General features: G+C 41.1%; 1 protein-coding gene across 1 annotated transcript in view; it reads right to left on the bottom strand.

The window, feature by feature from the left end:
- LOC148818141 (pleckstrin homology domain-containing family G member 4B-like) overlaps positions 1-9,947 on the bottom strand; it is a 37,228-nt gene extending 27,281 nt beyond the window's left edge. Inside the window, exons 1-2 of the mRNA XM_088937253.1 lie at positions 9,552-9,947; positions 2,529-2,741 (exon numbers count right to left, since the gene is read on the bottom strand). Of these exons, the coding sequence (XP_088793379.1) occupies positions 2,529-2,741; positions 9,552-9,947 (609 nt within the window). The remainder of the gene's footprint in view (positions 1-2,528; positions 2,742-9,551) is intronic.
- Between the last annotated feature and the right edge of the window lie 5,148 nt (positions 9,948-15,095).

The following is a 15,095-nucleotide window of genomic DNA, read 5'->3' as shown; positions in this document are numbered from 1 at the left end:
GATGTGCGTGTAAATACACCACAAAAGGAACAAAACCAAACATCCAGATAACAGCATAACAGCATTCTCCCCACAGATGAGTCTGTCTGAGAAAAACAACCTTTTGGATTATTTGAAATTAATGGTGCAAGGCAGGTTCAGAGGAATCAGAAGTAGCCACTGATCCAAACTCCAACAGAAACTCACCCATTTGGTATCTATTACAGACAGCTGCAGTATTTGTTTTAACTCATAAATCACCTTTAAATGAAGCTTAAGATAAGCAGTGTGACCCTGCATGTATATCCAGATGCAGTGCTGGATTAGCTGGGGGTGCAGCCCTGCCTGGAACTCTCCTTTCTTTAGAAGCTAATACCCACTAAATGAGGAAGAATCTGGTTAAGCAAAAGAATGTAAAGAGGAGGCAGCTTAATCTAGACAGAGGGAAAAAGACTCATGTACAGCGCACAGACAAAAAGAAAAGCATAATTTCTACAAAACCAGGTTCAAAAGTATTTCACGAATTAGGACTTGGGCTGGAAAGATGATACTCCTAAGGAAGGTATCCAGTTTTTTCTTGTTAATATCCAACTATGTGAGAATAAGGGGCTGTTAAAGGGCTACAGCAGTTACCAAGGCCACACAGGACAAGACAGCTTTTCCATCTTCCTGAGAAGGGAATCTGTGGAACATTGCATCATCTATTGACATATCCCGCTGACAAAACAATATAATCCTCTGGAACACTGACAAGCCTCCCCAGCTCTCTGTCTCTGAGCTACAGGGTCTCTTAACACTAAAACCACTGGGATCTTCCATCCTCAAAACAATAGGCTGATTCTCTGGCTACATAAAAGAGACTTTCTTTAAGTTGGTTGACAATAAAATTCCTTTGTTCTTGTGTGGTATCAAATCGCATTAATGTGAGTAACTGATCTTTTTACCTTTTTCTCAAGTGTGAATTAATATTATTTATATGTGTACACGCTTGGTAAATGCTTGAGAAAGCCTGTTACCTAGCCCTGAATCAGCAGAGCACCCCTAGGCTGTGATTAGCATTTTTTCACAAGATGGAACATCCATGTTTATGAAAGATAAACTAGGCTTTTTTTTAACTTTGAAGCTGCCGGTTTCAAAAACACAAAGAAACAAAAGTCATGTTTCCCCAGTGCTGCTGTATTCCTGTTAAGGTAATATATCTTTCAGAGTAATGAATGTGGAGTTGAGCTCAATAATTGATTAGCTTCTAAACAATTTTATTTTTGTCGTACTTAACGGTTCATAACAGCAGACAACTTTTCAACTATTTGGTTGTTCAAAAAATTCTAGTTTTGCCATTGCCATGCATTTCATTAATGGGAGATTGCTCTCAGCAGGTAATTAGTAACAGATTGTCGGAAAACTCTGTAAACCTTCGGCCCATCCATCCATATCAGAAAGCTACTTATTCTTGGTAAAGGTAATGAGAATCAGGTCCATTTTTGAAGCACACAGTGCAAGGTGGGACTCCACCCTGGTTGGGAAGAATGCATATGCACACACGGACAACTGAGAGTTTGCAAGTCAGCATAGCTGTGTTAGATGGGAAGAAACTAATGCAGCCAGAGAAAGAGAGGAGACCATGAAAGTTCAGCCCAAGTACAGAACCAAACCCAAACCGCTGAGAGGCAGAAGCTCTAAACTGGCACTACACTGTGCTGCCACGATCAAATCTTATATCTGGTTATTTATATTCTCTGATCATAATGAGCAAATATTAACTCAGTCTGTATCATGGCATAGCTTTGAGCAGATCTTATTAATAGTTCAGCTGCTCATTCAAACCCTAATTCAAGAAGACAAGAAGTGTGATTTGAACAGTGAGCCTTATTGGAGTAATTTGCTTGGTTGAGGAGAACAGCAATCCGTCTGTAAGGATGGGCCGCCTTTCACAACCCTCCTTTTAATAAAGGATGAGCCAGGAAACTGCTGCCGGAGGCAAAGATGGGTGGGGTGAGGGATGTGAAAACGAAACGCAAAAGTGAAGAAGGAGTGGGATATTTATACATAGGTGGGTGGAAGTGGAAGATTAGGGTTTGACCTCCTCCTGAATTTTTGTGTTCAACTCCGTTTGTTTGTTTCCTTCAAAAACAAAACAGAAGTGCCAAGATAAAATGGAAAATTGTAGGGCTTGTAAAGCCCTCATTCGCAACCATAAGAAGAAGAAATTTGAAAAAGACATTGTAAGTACAGTATAAATGTCTATATATTTGCCCCTGGTTCCTCGACTACAGGTTGTAAAGTCAGAAGATGGAGTCCACACTGGCTCTGGGACAAACTGGGTTAGGGTGAACTAAAACTATGTGCAGCATTTTGTCAAAGATGTTCATAAAATATATCTGACATTAACATCTCATCTTCCCTCATCTGTCTTCTATCTTCATCTATCTTCTATGTTCCTCAAATGCCAACATCCCCCCCTAAAAAGCTTGCCTTGTTGACAAATAAAACACATATGGTGGAACAACTGATATTGTATGAATTGTTTTTCTGTTTTGTAAGACACTCACACAGGCCGCCTGCTGTACACTTTCCAAGATGTGCTTGGCAGGGATGAGGAAGTCCAGGAGACACTGCAGTGCGTCACCCTGGTAACGCTCCTCGATGACCCGGAACAGCTGGCTGAGGACGGTGGGTGCAGTGGCCTCAAATGGCGGGTAGAGTGCCGAAAGGGCACTCTGAATGGACGAGTCCAGCGAGTCTGGGTTCTGCAGAAGAAGATACTGAATGTGAGAAAATGTAGGAGACTGAGAAGTAGGTGGTAAGGCTCAATTCTTCTCAAAACTAATATTTCCTTTACAAACACAGGCACAGATTCAATTCAAACTTTAACACAACAGTCAATTGCAACTTGGACAAATACTAAAAGTACTGTACCTGCTGATAGTACTTTTCTGTTGTGCAGAAGCCACCAATAAAGAGAAATTCACCATCTACTAGATCTAAAGTTTAAAATGGGCAGGTGGGTTGCAGTTAGACCAAATCAAGGTGCAGAAATTAAAGAAATATGAGAAAGAAACAGAAAACTCTGTTTTCAAAGACTACTGCAATCAATACTCTAGTTTGGTTATAAGGGAGAGGTAATGGGTTTTATTCCATGCTGAAAAGAAATGAAAGGAAACACAACATTTTACCCGTTACCTTTTCCTTTGAAGCCTATGCATGCTGATGCAGCTACCTACTTGAACTATTTTGGTTAGATATACTGTAGTCCTAGACAGCAGCCATATCGCCCTGCAGCTCTCAACTGGCTACCCACTGAAGCTAAGCAGGGTTGAGCCTGGTCAGTACCTGGATGGGAGACCTCCTGGGAAGCTATGGTTGCTGCTGGAAGTGGTGTCAGTGGGAATAGTGGGAATAGTGGGGGGCGCCCACCCTCTGGTCTGTGTGGGTCTTAATGTCCCAGTATAGTGGCGGGAACACTAAATTCTGTAGCAGGTGATGTCTTTCGGATGAGATGTTGAACTGAGGTCCTGACTCTCAGTGGTCATTAAAGATCCCTAGGCAGAACCTGGTGTCTCGGCCAAATTTCCCCCCTCTGCCTTTACCAAGGCCTCCAAACTGTCCCCAAGTATGATTGGCTTGCACTTGCCCTGCGATGGACTGGCACCCTGTCCAGGGTGTACCCTGCCTTGCGCTCGTTGCTTGCCAGGTAGGCTCCGGCTTCCCACAACATCACATGGTATAAAGTGGTTTGGTAAATCACATGACATGAGGTGTCCTGTGGTCTTATCGTCTGTTTTGTTGACAAGGAGCTAAAATATGTCTTATGTTTCCCAGAAGTGTAAAAAGCCACTTTTTCTATCTGTTAATTTTTTTCCCCCATTTTCCTCAGTTTATGGATAATTTCATTTATGAATTTTAACCTCTCGAATGAGAACACGTGCTTGATATTTCTAATTTGTCTGTTCATTTTCTTTCTCTAACATACACTCCCTCTAACCTCTGCTAAAAACAGCTGGACAGATCTTGCATTTTTTCAAATGTCTCTGACTATCCAAGGACACTGAAAATGTCAATACAACATTTTACCCTTTGTTTTGTGTTTTTCGCTAACATAGATGGAAGCTCTCCAGTTTACATCTTCTAAACAGAAAATAAATAGACTTTCCTATTCAGAAAGTGTTTGGCATGTTAGATTGGGTATATCTATCCTAAATACAAATAAATGAATGCATACGTAAAAGACAAACTAGGGTTTTACAAAAACACCACTTAATAAATGTTTTTCCTGACTTTGTGCAATGTAAAGTTGACCCTTGCCAACTCTTCTGGGAGATTTTCCAAAGAAATTAGACTTTATTATTGACTGGGAGGAGCCTTGTGGCACAGTGTTAGACTATAAAGAATTTGATTCAGATTCAAAACTGAAGCAAAACTAAAAAGATAAAACAATTGCAGTGAGATTCATAAGGTCCCACCAGCTACCAGGACTTGTAGTAGTCGAAGGACACAAAAGACTACATTAGAAGCAAGCACAAAAATCATACAATCAGACAATTCACATACTCAAATAAAGAAGAGAACAGAAAAAATATACACACACACCATACTATTCCCTGCTGGAAAATAAGGAACATAAAAAGACACTTTCAACTACTTTCAAGTCCAGAGAGACTGTTTACTTTACATGTCTGTTTCACACAGTCTTGCTAATAAGAATTGAACCCAATTGATCTTAATTCTTCTTTTTCCCTAGTGCAGCTGCAAAACATCTCAATCTGCAAAAGCAATTCAGCTAAAAGGCTTTCATATCTAGTTTCTTTTATATGTTAAGATCAGAACATTTTTGCTGCAGATTTTTAATGTAGTAAAGCAGGCAAATGTCAAAACGAGCTCTTTTGTTTTTAAAACAGAGGTGAAGTTCCTAACTAATCTAGTCTCTGCATATTGAGAGTAAAAGGAGATAGCTAGGAGTCTTGATATGGGACGTTTGGAAATTCACAGTAGCTGTATATAAAAGACATAGTATAAAGAACACAATCCCAGTTTACTGCTGACCTGCGACCTGCATGATTCCATATTTAGCCCTCCTTGATTTAGCTCAGCCATATTCCAGAAGGCCAAAGGATACTGATGAAACACAAATTTAAATACTGTACTTCCTCCCACAAGTGTGCCACTGATTAGTCTCTCAGTTTCCTCCACAGTCTCAAAACCATTCAACAGCTGCTATTCTGTCCCACCTGTTTAACAGCCTCTGAGCCTACATATACTGTACAAACAGTTGAGCTTTCACTTTGTATTGCACACTGTTTCAGCACAAAACCAATGATGGCTTAGATTCTCCTGTGATTTAAGATTCTTTTTCATGTTGATACACAAGCCTCTTTAACAGCTTCTGAGACTCAAGTGAAGCAATGAAAGACATTTCAGACAATCTGACTAAATCTCACGTGTTTCATGACAATCAGCTAAGCTCATACAAGCCTACATGGATATACTGTACAGTTAAGTGTTATTTTCGTCATTACCACTTACTGTAGATGTTCTACAGTGTTTTACTCTAGTCCCAATAGCTATGAAATGTAAATAAGCAGCTAACTACAACATTGTAGCAGACTTTCTCCTCAGCATGCTAACAGAGAATGAGCAGTTATTGCTGTTTTTCTCTTTCTAGCAGTCATAAAAAGTGTCTCTGAAATTCCAATACATGTGCCAAAGCTTAATTTCCTCAGTGGAAATGTACGCCTCCTAATTCTAATTGCACAAGGACGTTCTGGTGCATGATGAGTTTATTTTAATAAGAAAATACCACTGCATTTTTTTTCTGAGACTTTTAATGTATCACAGCTGTAGATGCAGAGCAGAAGCCATTGACCTGCTGCTGCATTTCCCCTAACCTTGCCAGGCTGCGCACCTCATATGGGGAGCAAAGCCAGCACTACATACTGTATCTTGTTTGAAAATGCTTGACCTTAATCAATCTGCTAAGCCCCAGGATCATCCACGTTTCCATGTTCAACACATACATTTTTGTACTCCATCCAGGGGTCTCCGAGACCAGAGCCCTTGATATAAACAGCACGTAATCTCAACCAAACTGGAACCAGTTCAAAGGCTGATCTTCAGCCAAGTGAAGAGGGAGGTTTGCATTAAGTCTTTTGTATCCGATTACGCCTGACGCCCTGCCAGCACGCTATTCAGACTCGACCCCAAGCCTTGTATTGCAATTCTCTGGCATGAGCTTTGCTCAGAAGTCTGTGAGTATTTTATGCCTTCATGTCTTGCCCCTGTATTTGCATAAAGAAATTTGAAATACACATGGAAATCGGCCCAACACATATAAGAGCACATGCAGAGATGCAAAGACTTATTGTGTTCTGTCTAAAGGCGACCCCAGGATCATTTGAACGCAAGCAGAGCTGCTGATTAAAAGATGTACTGCTTATAAGGATGTGATCCAGAATTTTATATGGCAAGCCCTCTATTTGATTTGAAATCCATACTTCCTTACATTGGCTATCACACACGCAGATGTCCTCTCCATTTATTTAAACTCCAGGACATGTGATGGCTTGGCACACTGTATGACGCAGTGTCAGTGTTAAAATAAATCAGGTGCTGCTTTGATAAGAAATCAAGGTGAACCACTGCCGGGAAGAGACATGGGGAGCTGTGGCAGGACTGCAGTTAAGAAAACCTGCATCAGCCCTTCCTGCTGCCTGCCTTGAGGATGGACAACTTTTAAAAGACCTGCACAACTTCAGTAAATCAACCCATTCACAACTGTAAGACAAGGTGATTATTAAGGTCCTGAAACACACCTGGAGGAACAGATTCCAATACTGTGCAGACTTTATTGTTCTTACTTACTGTAGTGGTTGTTGTGGGCTGAACTCATTGAGCTTGATTAATCACCCTATTTGTTTCCTCATGATCCTAAGGAAGGAGCTTTAATGAGCTTGATTTTGAAACTTGACTTGCAAGACCACAGAATTTGCCTGCTCCCCTTTGACGGCTGTAATTGCTCAGAATCCTCAGGGAAATAAGCGGCTCTTTAAAAAAAAGGAAAGGCTGTGCCCTGCATTGTTAGGTGAGTGTCAGCCAATCCTGACCACAGTAGAATTGTTTGTGCAGCGATTAAGGTTTCTGACAATTGACAGCCTTTTCAGTCCAATGGCTGCCTTTGTGATTAAAACCAACCACCTATCAAAAAGCAGGAGTGTTGCTGGGACATGTCTTTTTTGTCTCAGAGAAAGGTTAACTTTTTTTCCTAGGCTGCAGGCTGCATTAAGTGAATTTAGGCCTATTAGCCTGTCAGGTCAGACCTCTGTCCTTCTGAGATTACTGGGCAGAGTGAGGTCTGTGTCTGTGCTGTAATTAAGGCAATTTCACTGTCAGAAACTCTCACAATGCCCTGGAGACTCTCCTATTAACCTCCCATTAAGTCTCTTTATCTCACAGGCCCAAATAAACCAGCTGACAGGGCCTGTATTGCGCTTGGCTGGTTCAGGTTGTCAGATGCCATACATACAACTATAGTATACTGTACAGCAGTACCTTAACATTCAAACATCCTCATAACCATTGGAGGGACTGTAGTGTAAACTTTGGTACATTTAATGGAATTCAATGGATCTGGTGGACCCCAAACATGTTCACAGAGTCAGTATGTCACCCCAATGGTTCCATCGGATCATAAAGGACATTCTTTTTGATTCTTCGCCATTCTTCCTATGGTACAGTACGTCCATGAATTCCAGGAAAATAAAATGCCTGACCTATTAAAACACAAAGTCAAATAAATAGTGCAGTGGGCCACTATTTAATTTTAAAACTGTAATCAGAATCTCAATCAGTAGCTTTTCCAATTACAAGAAGAAAGTAACTCCTTAAATCAAGCCAACTTGCTAAGTTTTCAATGGTTTGTGTTCCAGTCCAAAAATATGTTCTGTATTTTATGAAGATTTCTAAAGAACTCCAAAGTTCCTGATCTACAGTATGACCCCTTATATTAGTGGAAGAATGATTACATGGGAAGAATGAGTACTGACACACAGTGGCTGCCAAAGTTCATTTTTATTACTCATTGAGTCTATTTCTGTGGAAATCACAACTGGATTTTATTTGAATCAATATTCTTATAAAAACAAAACAGAGAATATCCACACTGAAAGGTCCTTTGTCCCTCCAGGTCCTTGTACTTTCTGAAGACACCTCCTCTGCCTCTGCTGGCTCAACAGACTTCCAGGTTTATCCCTAAACACACTCAGAGACGGGCAGTCTGAAGCCCCCCAGGTACAAAGGAGTACCCCAGGCCCAGAGACAGTGTGGGAAATTCAGCACAAAAAGTGACTGTGCTGTGAAACACTGCGGCCAGGGCAGAGGTGAGCAGGCAGCTCGCGGTGACTCATCGGAGCTGGAATAATGGGGACGCAGGTCCCGTGTGACCCTACGCTCAGACACAAGAGCACAGCCAGACACCAGACAGCCAATATCGAATAGCCAGCAGCCGAGCAATAGAGCTTAGAAAAAGAAATAAAAACAAGCAATCAAAGCAGCTTTCTGTTTGGTCTCTCCTTCGAAAGCGGCTCCTCCAGTCTATGCATGCCTGCATGTGGGTTTAGAGTAGAGATAGCAGGTGTTTTTAGAGGCCTAACTATGACTAAGTCCAATAACCTTTGCAGTCGCTGTATCAATCCTGTTGTGCTGTATTCCTCTCTTTTGGTTACGTATTTCTTAATGATATAATTCTTGACCTAAAGGGGGGATAGAGAAGCTCTGTGAAGTTAAAGGGGCTGGTGTAGGAGAGTATGTTTTCTCGTACACCTCAGAGAGCTCTGCTGGACACAAATACCTGAGATGTCTCTTAAACAAGACCCAGTGAATTGGCAGGGGATTCTTTCAACTGATTTTGTGTGCTCATTTAAGGGTTGTAAATTAAACATTAAAGCAAAAAAAAAACTTTTAATCTCTTTTAACTTCCATGAACTTCAAAAAAGAGATCTCCTGATTTTGAAACATCAACCAGCTTTGGAACAGGAAGAGAGGAGAGTACCTGGATCACTTTGCTTGTGTGGTAGCTTATTGAGCTCAGCTGCTTCTTGCTGGAAGCCAAGTGAAACCACTAGTCTGCTACAGCAACGTGGGTAGGTCCTCCATTCCAAACAACCGCAGATTTCCTATGTGGGTCTGACACAATATACTGTCAAGACCTTGATGCTGTTGTAGTTTTTTGAGGGGTAATTCTCTGTCTTGCTAGTACAATCCCTCACCCCCACCAACATCACACAGACGTCGAACAACAGCACTGACTGTCTGATGTAAAGCACGTTTCCAATATCCTTTTGGTGTTCACATACAGCCGGGCAGCAGGTGTTTAAATGTTGTTAAGTGTATTAAGGCCAGCGACTGTTGTTTATGTTATCCATGTTTTTCTTCTGTTATGATGTGGCCTTGGTGACCCACAAGCGGGCCCCACATCCCTGCGAGCAGGAGGAAAACAAGCACAGCCTAGACTCTGGGCAAACCAACCCGTGGCTGAGCGCTGGACAGAGCACAGGGACCCACTGTGGGAAAACTGCCTTTACTTCTTCACCCAGCACTCGCGGGGCCACCACACCACCACCCAGCTGCAAGTGAATGAAAACAAACTGAGGTTCAAAAGGCCTGTGTGTGCATGTCCTGAGCGGGCTCAGGAAATTCGCTGGCTGCTTTCCCTCTTCCATCTCCTCTTGTTTCTTCCCATCCTCCCAGCTTTCATTCTGTTCCTCAGCCTTTCTCCCATTCCATGGGGAGCCAGCTCTATTCCCAGGGACAGTGTGGGCTTTGTCTCCTGGGCTCTTATTAGCTGGGTTCTGGTGCTTGGCAATACGCTCACAATTCAAGCAGCCCATTCTGAAGGCCTCCTCACTATATTCACATAAAAAGGGGCTCTTCAGAGAGGAGACGCGGAATTTCCTTTTACTGCCCATTAACTCTTTCATCCCTTCTTTCAACTGCTTGTATCCATGTTCATAGTCATTCCTTTTTGCTTCTGTGACCTATAGTTTATGTGACCTCAGAATAATTAAAAGGCCGCAGAAATGCCTTGTTCCTTGTTTCTCATCCTTACAATGTTGTCTCCAACAGCTCCAGTAAAGAAAGTGAACTTTTAGCTGAATGGGACAAAGAGTTCTCCTCCCTTTGAAAAAATACTTTTGAAAACCGCATCAGTAAGATTTTCTCTCTCCTGAAACTCATAATGATAGCCAATTATAAAACATGAATAACCACCAATAAATAAGAGGATCATATCATTAGAGGATACAAGGGGTATTAAATACTAACAACAGGGAAACCTGAAGACAGCTTGTACTGTTAGTACATGTTTGTATCCATTTTTCATTTAAGTTAAGCATTGTGTAAGGTTCATGCTTTTCAATCATATACCTCTTCGTATTATAATTGTGGGCAGTGTTTTGGCTTTGTAACTGGGAATCTGCGGGTTCAAATCCCAAATGAGACACTGCTGTAGTATCCTTGAGTGAAATACTTTACTCAGATTGTGCCCATAAAATACCAGCCTTCCATTTTCTAACCTCTTTATCCAATACAGGGTCGTGCAGAATCGAAGCCTATCCCAGGAAGCAATCGGCTCAAGGGGGCACCCACACAAACATGAACATACTCACAACAGGTCCCATTTTCTCAGAAGCTGATTAACCTTCCAGTACGTTTTTGGACTATGGGAGGAAACTAGAGCAGCCGGAGTAAACCCATGTGAACACAGGGAGAAGATACAAACTCTATGCAGTTAGCACCACAGGAATTAAACTGTGAGACAGCAATGCCAACCCCCGTATCACCATGTTGAGCCTTAAAATACCCAGCTGTATAAATATGTACAAATGAAAGACCCTTTGGATAAAATGGATCAAAACATTAGCCAAATACAACAACAGCAATAGTAATGCACATCTACAATCCTATGAAGGTAAAAAATGACAACTAATGTCCTATGGATCTCCACACCAAGAGCTAAGGACTGCAGTGACAGGGCTGGCGTCCACAGTGCAGTCATCCAAATATAGCACTGGAATTATATTCTATATGAATACTGATGCTGAGATTCTAATTACAGCATCTAGCTTCATGCTTATATTATTTTTCTGTTTATGTTGAAAGATCTTTACATTCAGCGCTCTAATAAGCAAGATAGATGGGGACCATGTGCTGATTTTTTCCCATATCAAAAAACCTTGCTTTGAGGTGCTATTACACAACTAATACCATTGCTATATTATAGTTAATATTAAGAAAAACTTCGTTGTCGTAGTTTTAATAACTGTACTTCTTTGATGATCAGTACTGCTGCCGGCAGACTGCCTGAGTGACAGGAAATGCTTGCATGCTTTAGTCAGGAGCAATATGGGATTTGTTCTCCAAGAAAAAAAGAAACCAAGTCTAATCTTGTTTGGAAACATTTAACCTATATTTCAAATAAATATTGTTTCACTTGGGCTTTGTTTACAGCTTTGTCTAAAAAGCGAATGCCAAAAGAATAATTCTTCTAGATATCTCCAGAGAGAGCTGAAGTTTTGCATTAGTTCTTAATTGAACCCAGTCATGTACCACCCCTGCTGTCTAGCTGAGTTCGAGTCAGAGCAGTATGGGATCTGAATGAGCCTAAAGGGTCTAAATGAAATCTCTGTTCTGGAAACAAACCAGTTCTGAATCTTTAAGCAGCAGACTTGTTTAGACAATAGCCCACCAGAACCAGAGTGCATTGCAAGAACCCCACAGTAGCATTATAGCAAAGTGAATGATAAGTGTCTGATTAAAATTCACTTGCAGAATTCCAGGAATGCCAAACGGTGCCCATTCGCTCTCTTCTGCAGAATCGGCTGCTTTATGGTAATGTGAAGAGGAGTCCAAGTGGACCAGACCTGCAAAGCGTGTTGGCTGTGAAGAACCAAAAGCCAAAAAAGGTGAACAGAAGTAGACCGACCACAGGGCAGGTCTGGGACATACCATCCCATTTCACAATAGCCCACACTTCCACAGTGCATGGCTGGGTGTGCTCCGAGTATATCTCATCGTGTTGTACACTGACATGCCTATAGCCACTGTGCCACAGTGTGGGATGCTCTGACAGGCCCAGGCTAAACCTGATGAGGATGCGTTTGAACATTAAAAAGCTGAGGTTTTACGGCTTTTTATCCTAAACATCAAATCTGTCCATTTAATTTATTTTTGTCCCCCTAGCAGCATAGTGGAAAAACAAGAAAAAAGGAAATGTGTTGGATGGAGGTTTTTATTTACCAGTCTTGGCAAGACTCTGTATGCTAGCTTTCTCTCATTTTGAACCACCCTACAACTTGAGTTCATTGTGGCATCTAGGTTCAATGCAGCCATTCGCCTTCCTCAATTGTACAGAACATGATAAATTATGAAATACATGTTTATTTTTCTCAGGAGGAAGAATTTTTTTTAAGTATCAAAGCAGCATATTGATGTTAATGTAATAGTAGTACTATTACATGTTAATGTAATGTAGTAGTAGTAATAGTAACCAATCAGCAATCTTTTGAACAGAGCACACAATATGACTTGGTGTGAGATTTAGTGATGTCTATGTGAGCTGACAAACTCAGCATGCCACAGGACCACACATGGGGGACACTCAGTCTTAACACAGGCCCTGGAGTATTGAAAATGCATGTGTCTGTGCACACTTGTGTGTTCTTCTGAGCAGGAAACAGTGGTGGATTCTATTCTCTGTTGATGCATCTGCGATGATAGGACTGTGAGCGGCAGGAAAGCTGCTTGAGGGTGTTGGGACAGGTGGCTCTTTACAGGATAAGAAAGTGCAGAACGAATCTCATGTGATCCAAAATTCAAAGCAAATCAACTGTTTAAATATGTTTACAGAGTAAAAGCGACACAAAGCGAGAAACCACTCCAGTTACAGTCCAAAAACCTGTGCAAATACATGTTGGAAAATAAATGTTTTCATCTCAGGCTCAAGTGGATACAAAGGGTTTCAGCGTTCCTGATGTGAACTGGCAGGGAGTTTCACACCCCACACTTGAGTGGAAAATTAAACACTGCCATGTCTTTCATTTGAGCTCTGACTAGCTTTCCTTCTTTTCCATTGGAGTTGAAGAAATATGCATATATTGCATATGGTTATGCAAACTCAGTAACCGCTGTGTGCATCTGTGCGTTTCTGTTTGGGAAAATAGAAGAATGTCCTGGCAGCAATAGGAATCAAACACTAAACTCGAATCAGCTTATTTTCTTAAACTTTCGATTTCTTTAGTTGGAATATTCAAACAAAAAAAGGAGGCTTGGTTTGAGGGAAAAGAATGCAAAACCTCCGTGAAAATCTTTGAGAACAAAGTAGATTTGAACGCAAGAACAAATAACAGTATTGTTCACTACTGATGAGTTGTCAGTGGCCAGGGAGTGAGATTCACATTAAGAACGGCTGTTTCGAAGAACAGCTGTGTGTTTCTACTGGCTGCTAACAGACTGGCTTTACACCAATTTCCCTAGCTGTCTCCAGTCTGCAAGTGTACAGCCATATCTGGCACTGTGTGCAGTGTGATATCCTTTTGGTTAAATACAAGCAAGAGACCTGTGGTGGAAGTGTTGTTAACCAATTAGGGTCACCTTGTTTTTGTGAAAAAATCAATTTCTGCTGGGCATGATGTCTCCTCAAACCAAAATTATGTCCACTCATTTTGTAATATCTCTGGACTTTTATGCAGTAGAAGCCTGGTTTATTGCTTAAATTAAACCTAAATACTAAACAATAAAATACCAAAATTACATTAACAGTCATAGATTAAGTGGGGCCAGCAGGGGGTGCTCACCCTGCGGTCCATGTGGGTCCTAATACCCCAGTATAGTGATAGGGACACTATACTGTAAACAGGCGCCGTCCTTCGGATGAGACGTAAAACTGAGGTCCTGACTCTCTGTGGTCATTAAAAATCCCAGGGCGCTTCTCAAAAAGAGTAGGGGTGTAACCCTGGTGTCCTGGCCAAATTTCCCATTGGCCCTTACCAATCATGGCCTCCTAATAATCCCCATCTATGAATTGGCTTCATTACTCTGCTCTCCTCCCCACTGATAGCTGATGTGTGGTGAGCGTTCTGGCGCATTATGGCTGCCATCGCATTATCCAGGTGGATGCTGCACATTGGTGGTGGCGGAGGGGAGTCTCCATTAGCTGTAAAGTGCTTTGAGTGGAGTGTCCAGAAAAGCGCTATATAAGTGTAAGCAATTATTATTATTATTATTATTATTATTATTATTATTATTATTATTATTATTAAGAAAAATATAGGCCCTTAGTGGACAGGTTAATATAACTATAAAATATAAAGATAAAAAGTTACCAATTTCAGCTGTATGGTTTGTCTACAGAGAATCACTTTAGCTCATCCACAAAGTTATTTTCCTTTGCAACCTCTGTTCCTGGTTATACTGTATGTGGAGTTCTTCCCATCAATCTGAAAAACAATGGAATGTGAAGGACTACTCCTACCAAAAGAAATCCAATTTGTGGAATTAAAAATAAGCATGATTCCACAGTGTCTCAACAGTCTTTCCTTTCATTTTGAAAGTCTTGAAGTCCTGATGCCTAATAGTTCACTGCAACACCCTGCAGGGCAAGATCACAGTTGCTTTGTAGAACTTGATTCAGGTTGCTTGTAACCAAAATACAGTATCTTCCAGCGTGGTGCGTAAATTCTGTAAATGGCCTATAAAAGGTCTCCTTCATCTTTGCAAGCACAATGGCAAGTCAGATAGTAGGCAGCACTTTTTAAACAACAGTAACAAATTCCAGATAAAGTAAAGATAAGCAGTTTGTGTCTCAGGATTTCAAAAGCCTGACTGCTCTCTGCCAAGGCAGTTAATCTAGCAACTGCCACAGATAAGATAACTACACTTACAGTACACAAGGGCAACAGTCAGGTTGATATTTAATAATGACCACTTTTATAACATATATTCTCAAATATTCACTTGGAAATGATCGTGTACAGATTTGGTAACTGCAAGATGAATACTGGGACAAAAGAGAAAAACTCACCTCAAGCTACAACGCAAAATTTACATTCTGAAACTTGACAACTACTTTG

Source organism: Atractosteus spatula, chromosome 19, assembly GCF_055471065.1.
Source record: "Atractosteus spatula isolate fAtrSpa1 chromosome 19, fAtrSpa1.hap1, whole genome shotgun sequence".
Taxonomy (NCBI): Eukaryota; Metazoa; Chordata; class Actinopteri; order Semionotiformes; family Lepisosteidae; genus Atractosteus; species Atractosteus spatula.
This window is presented reverse-complemented; position numbering and strand designations above follow the sequence as displayed.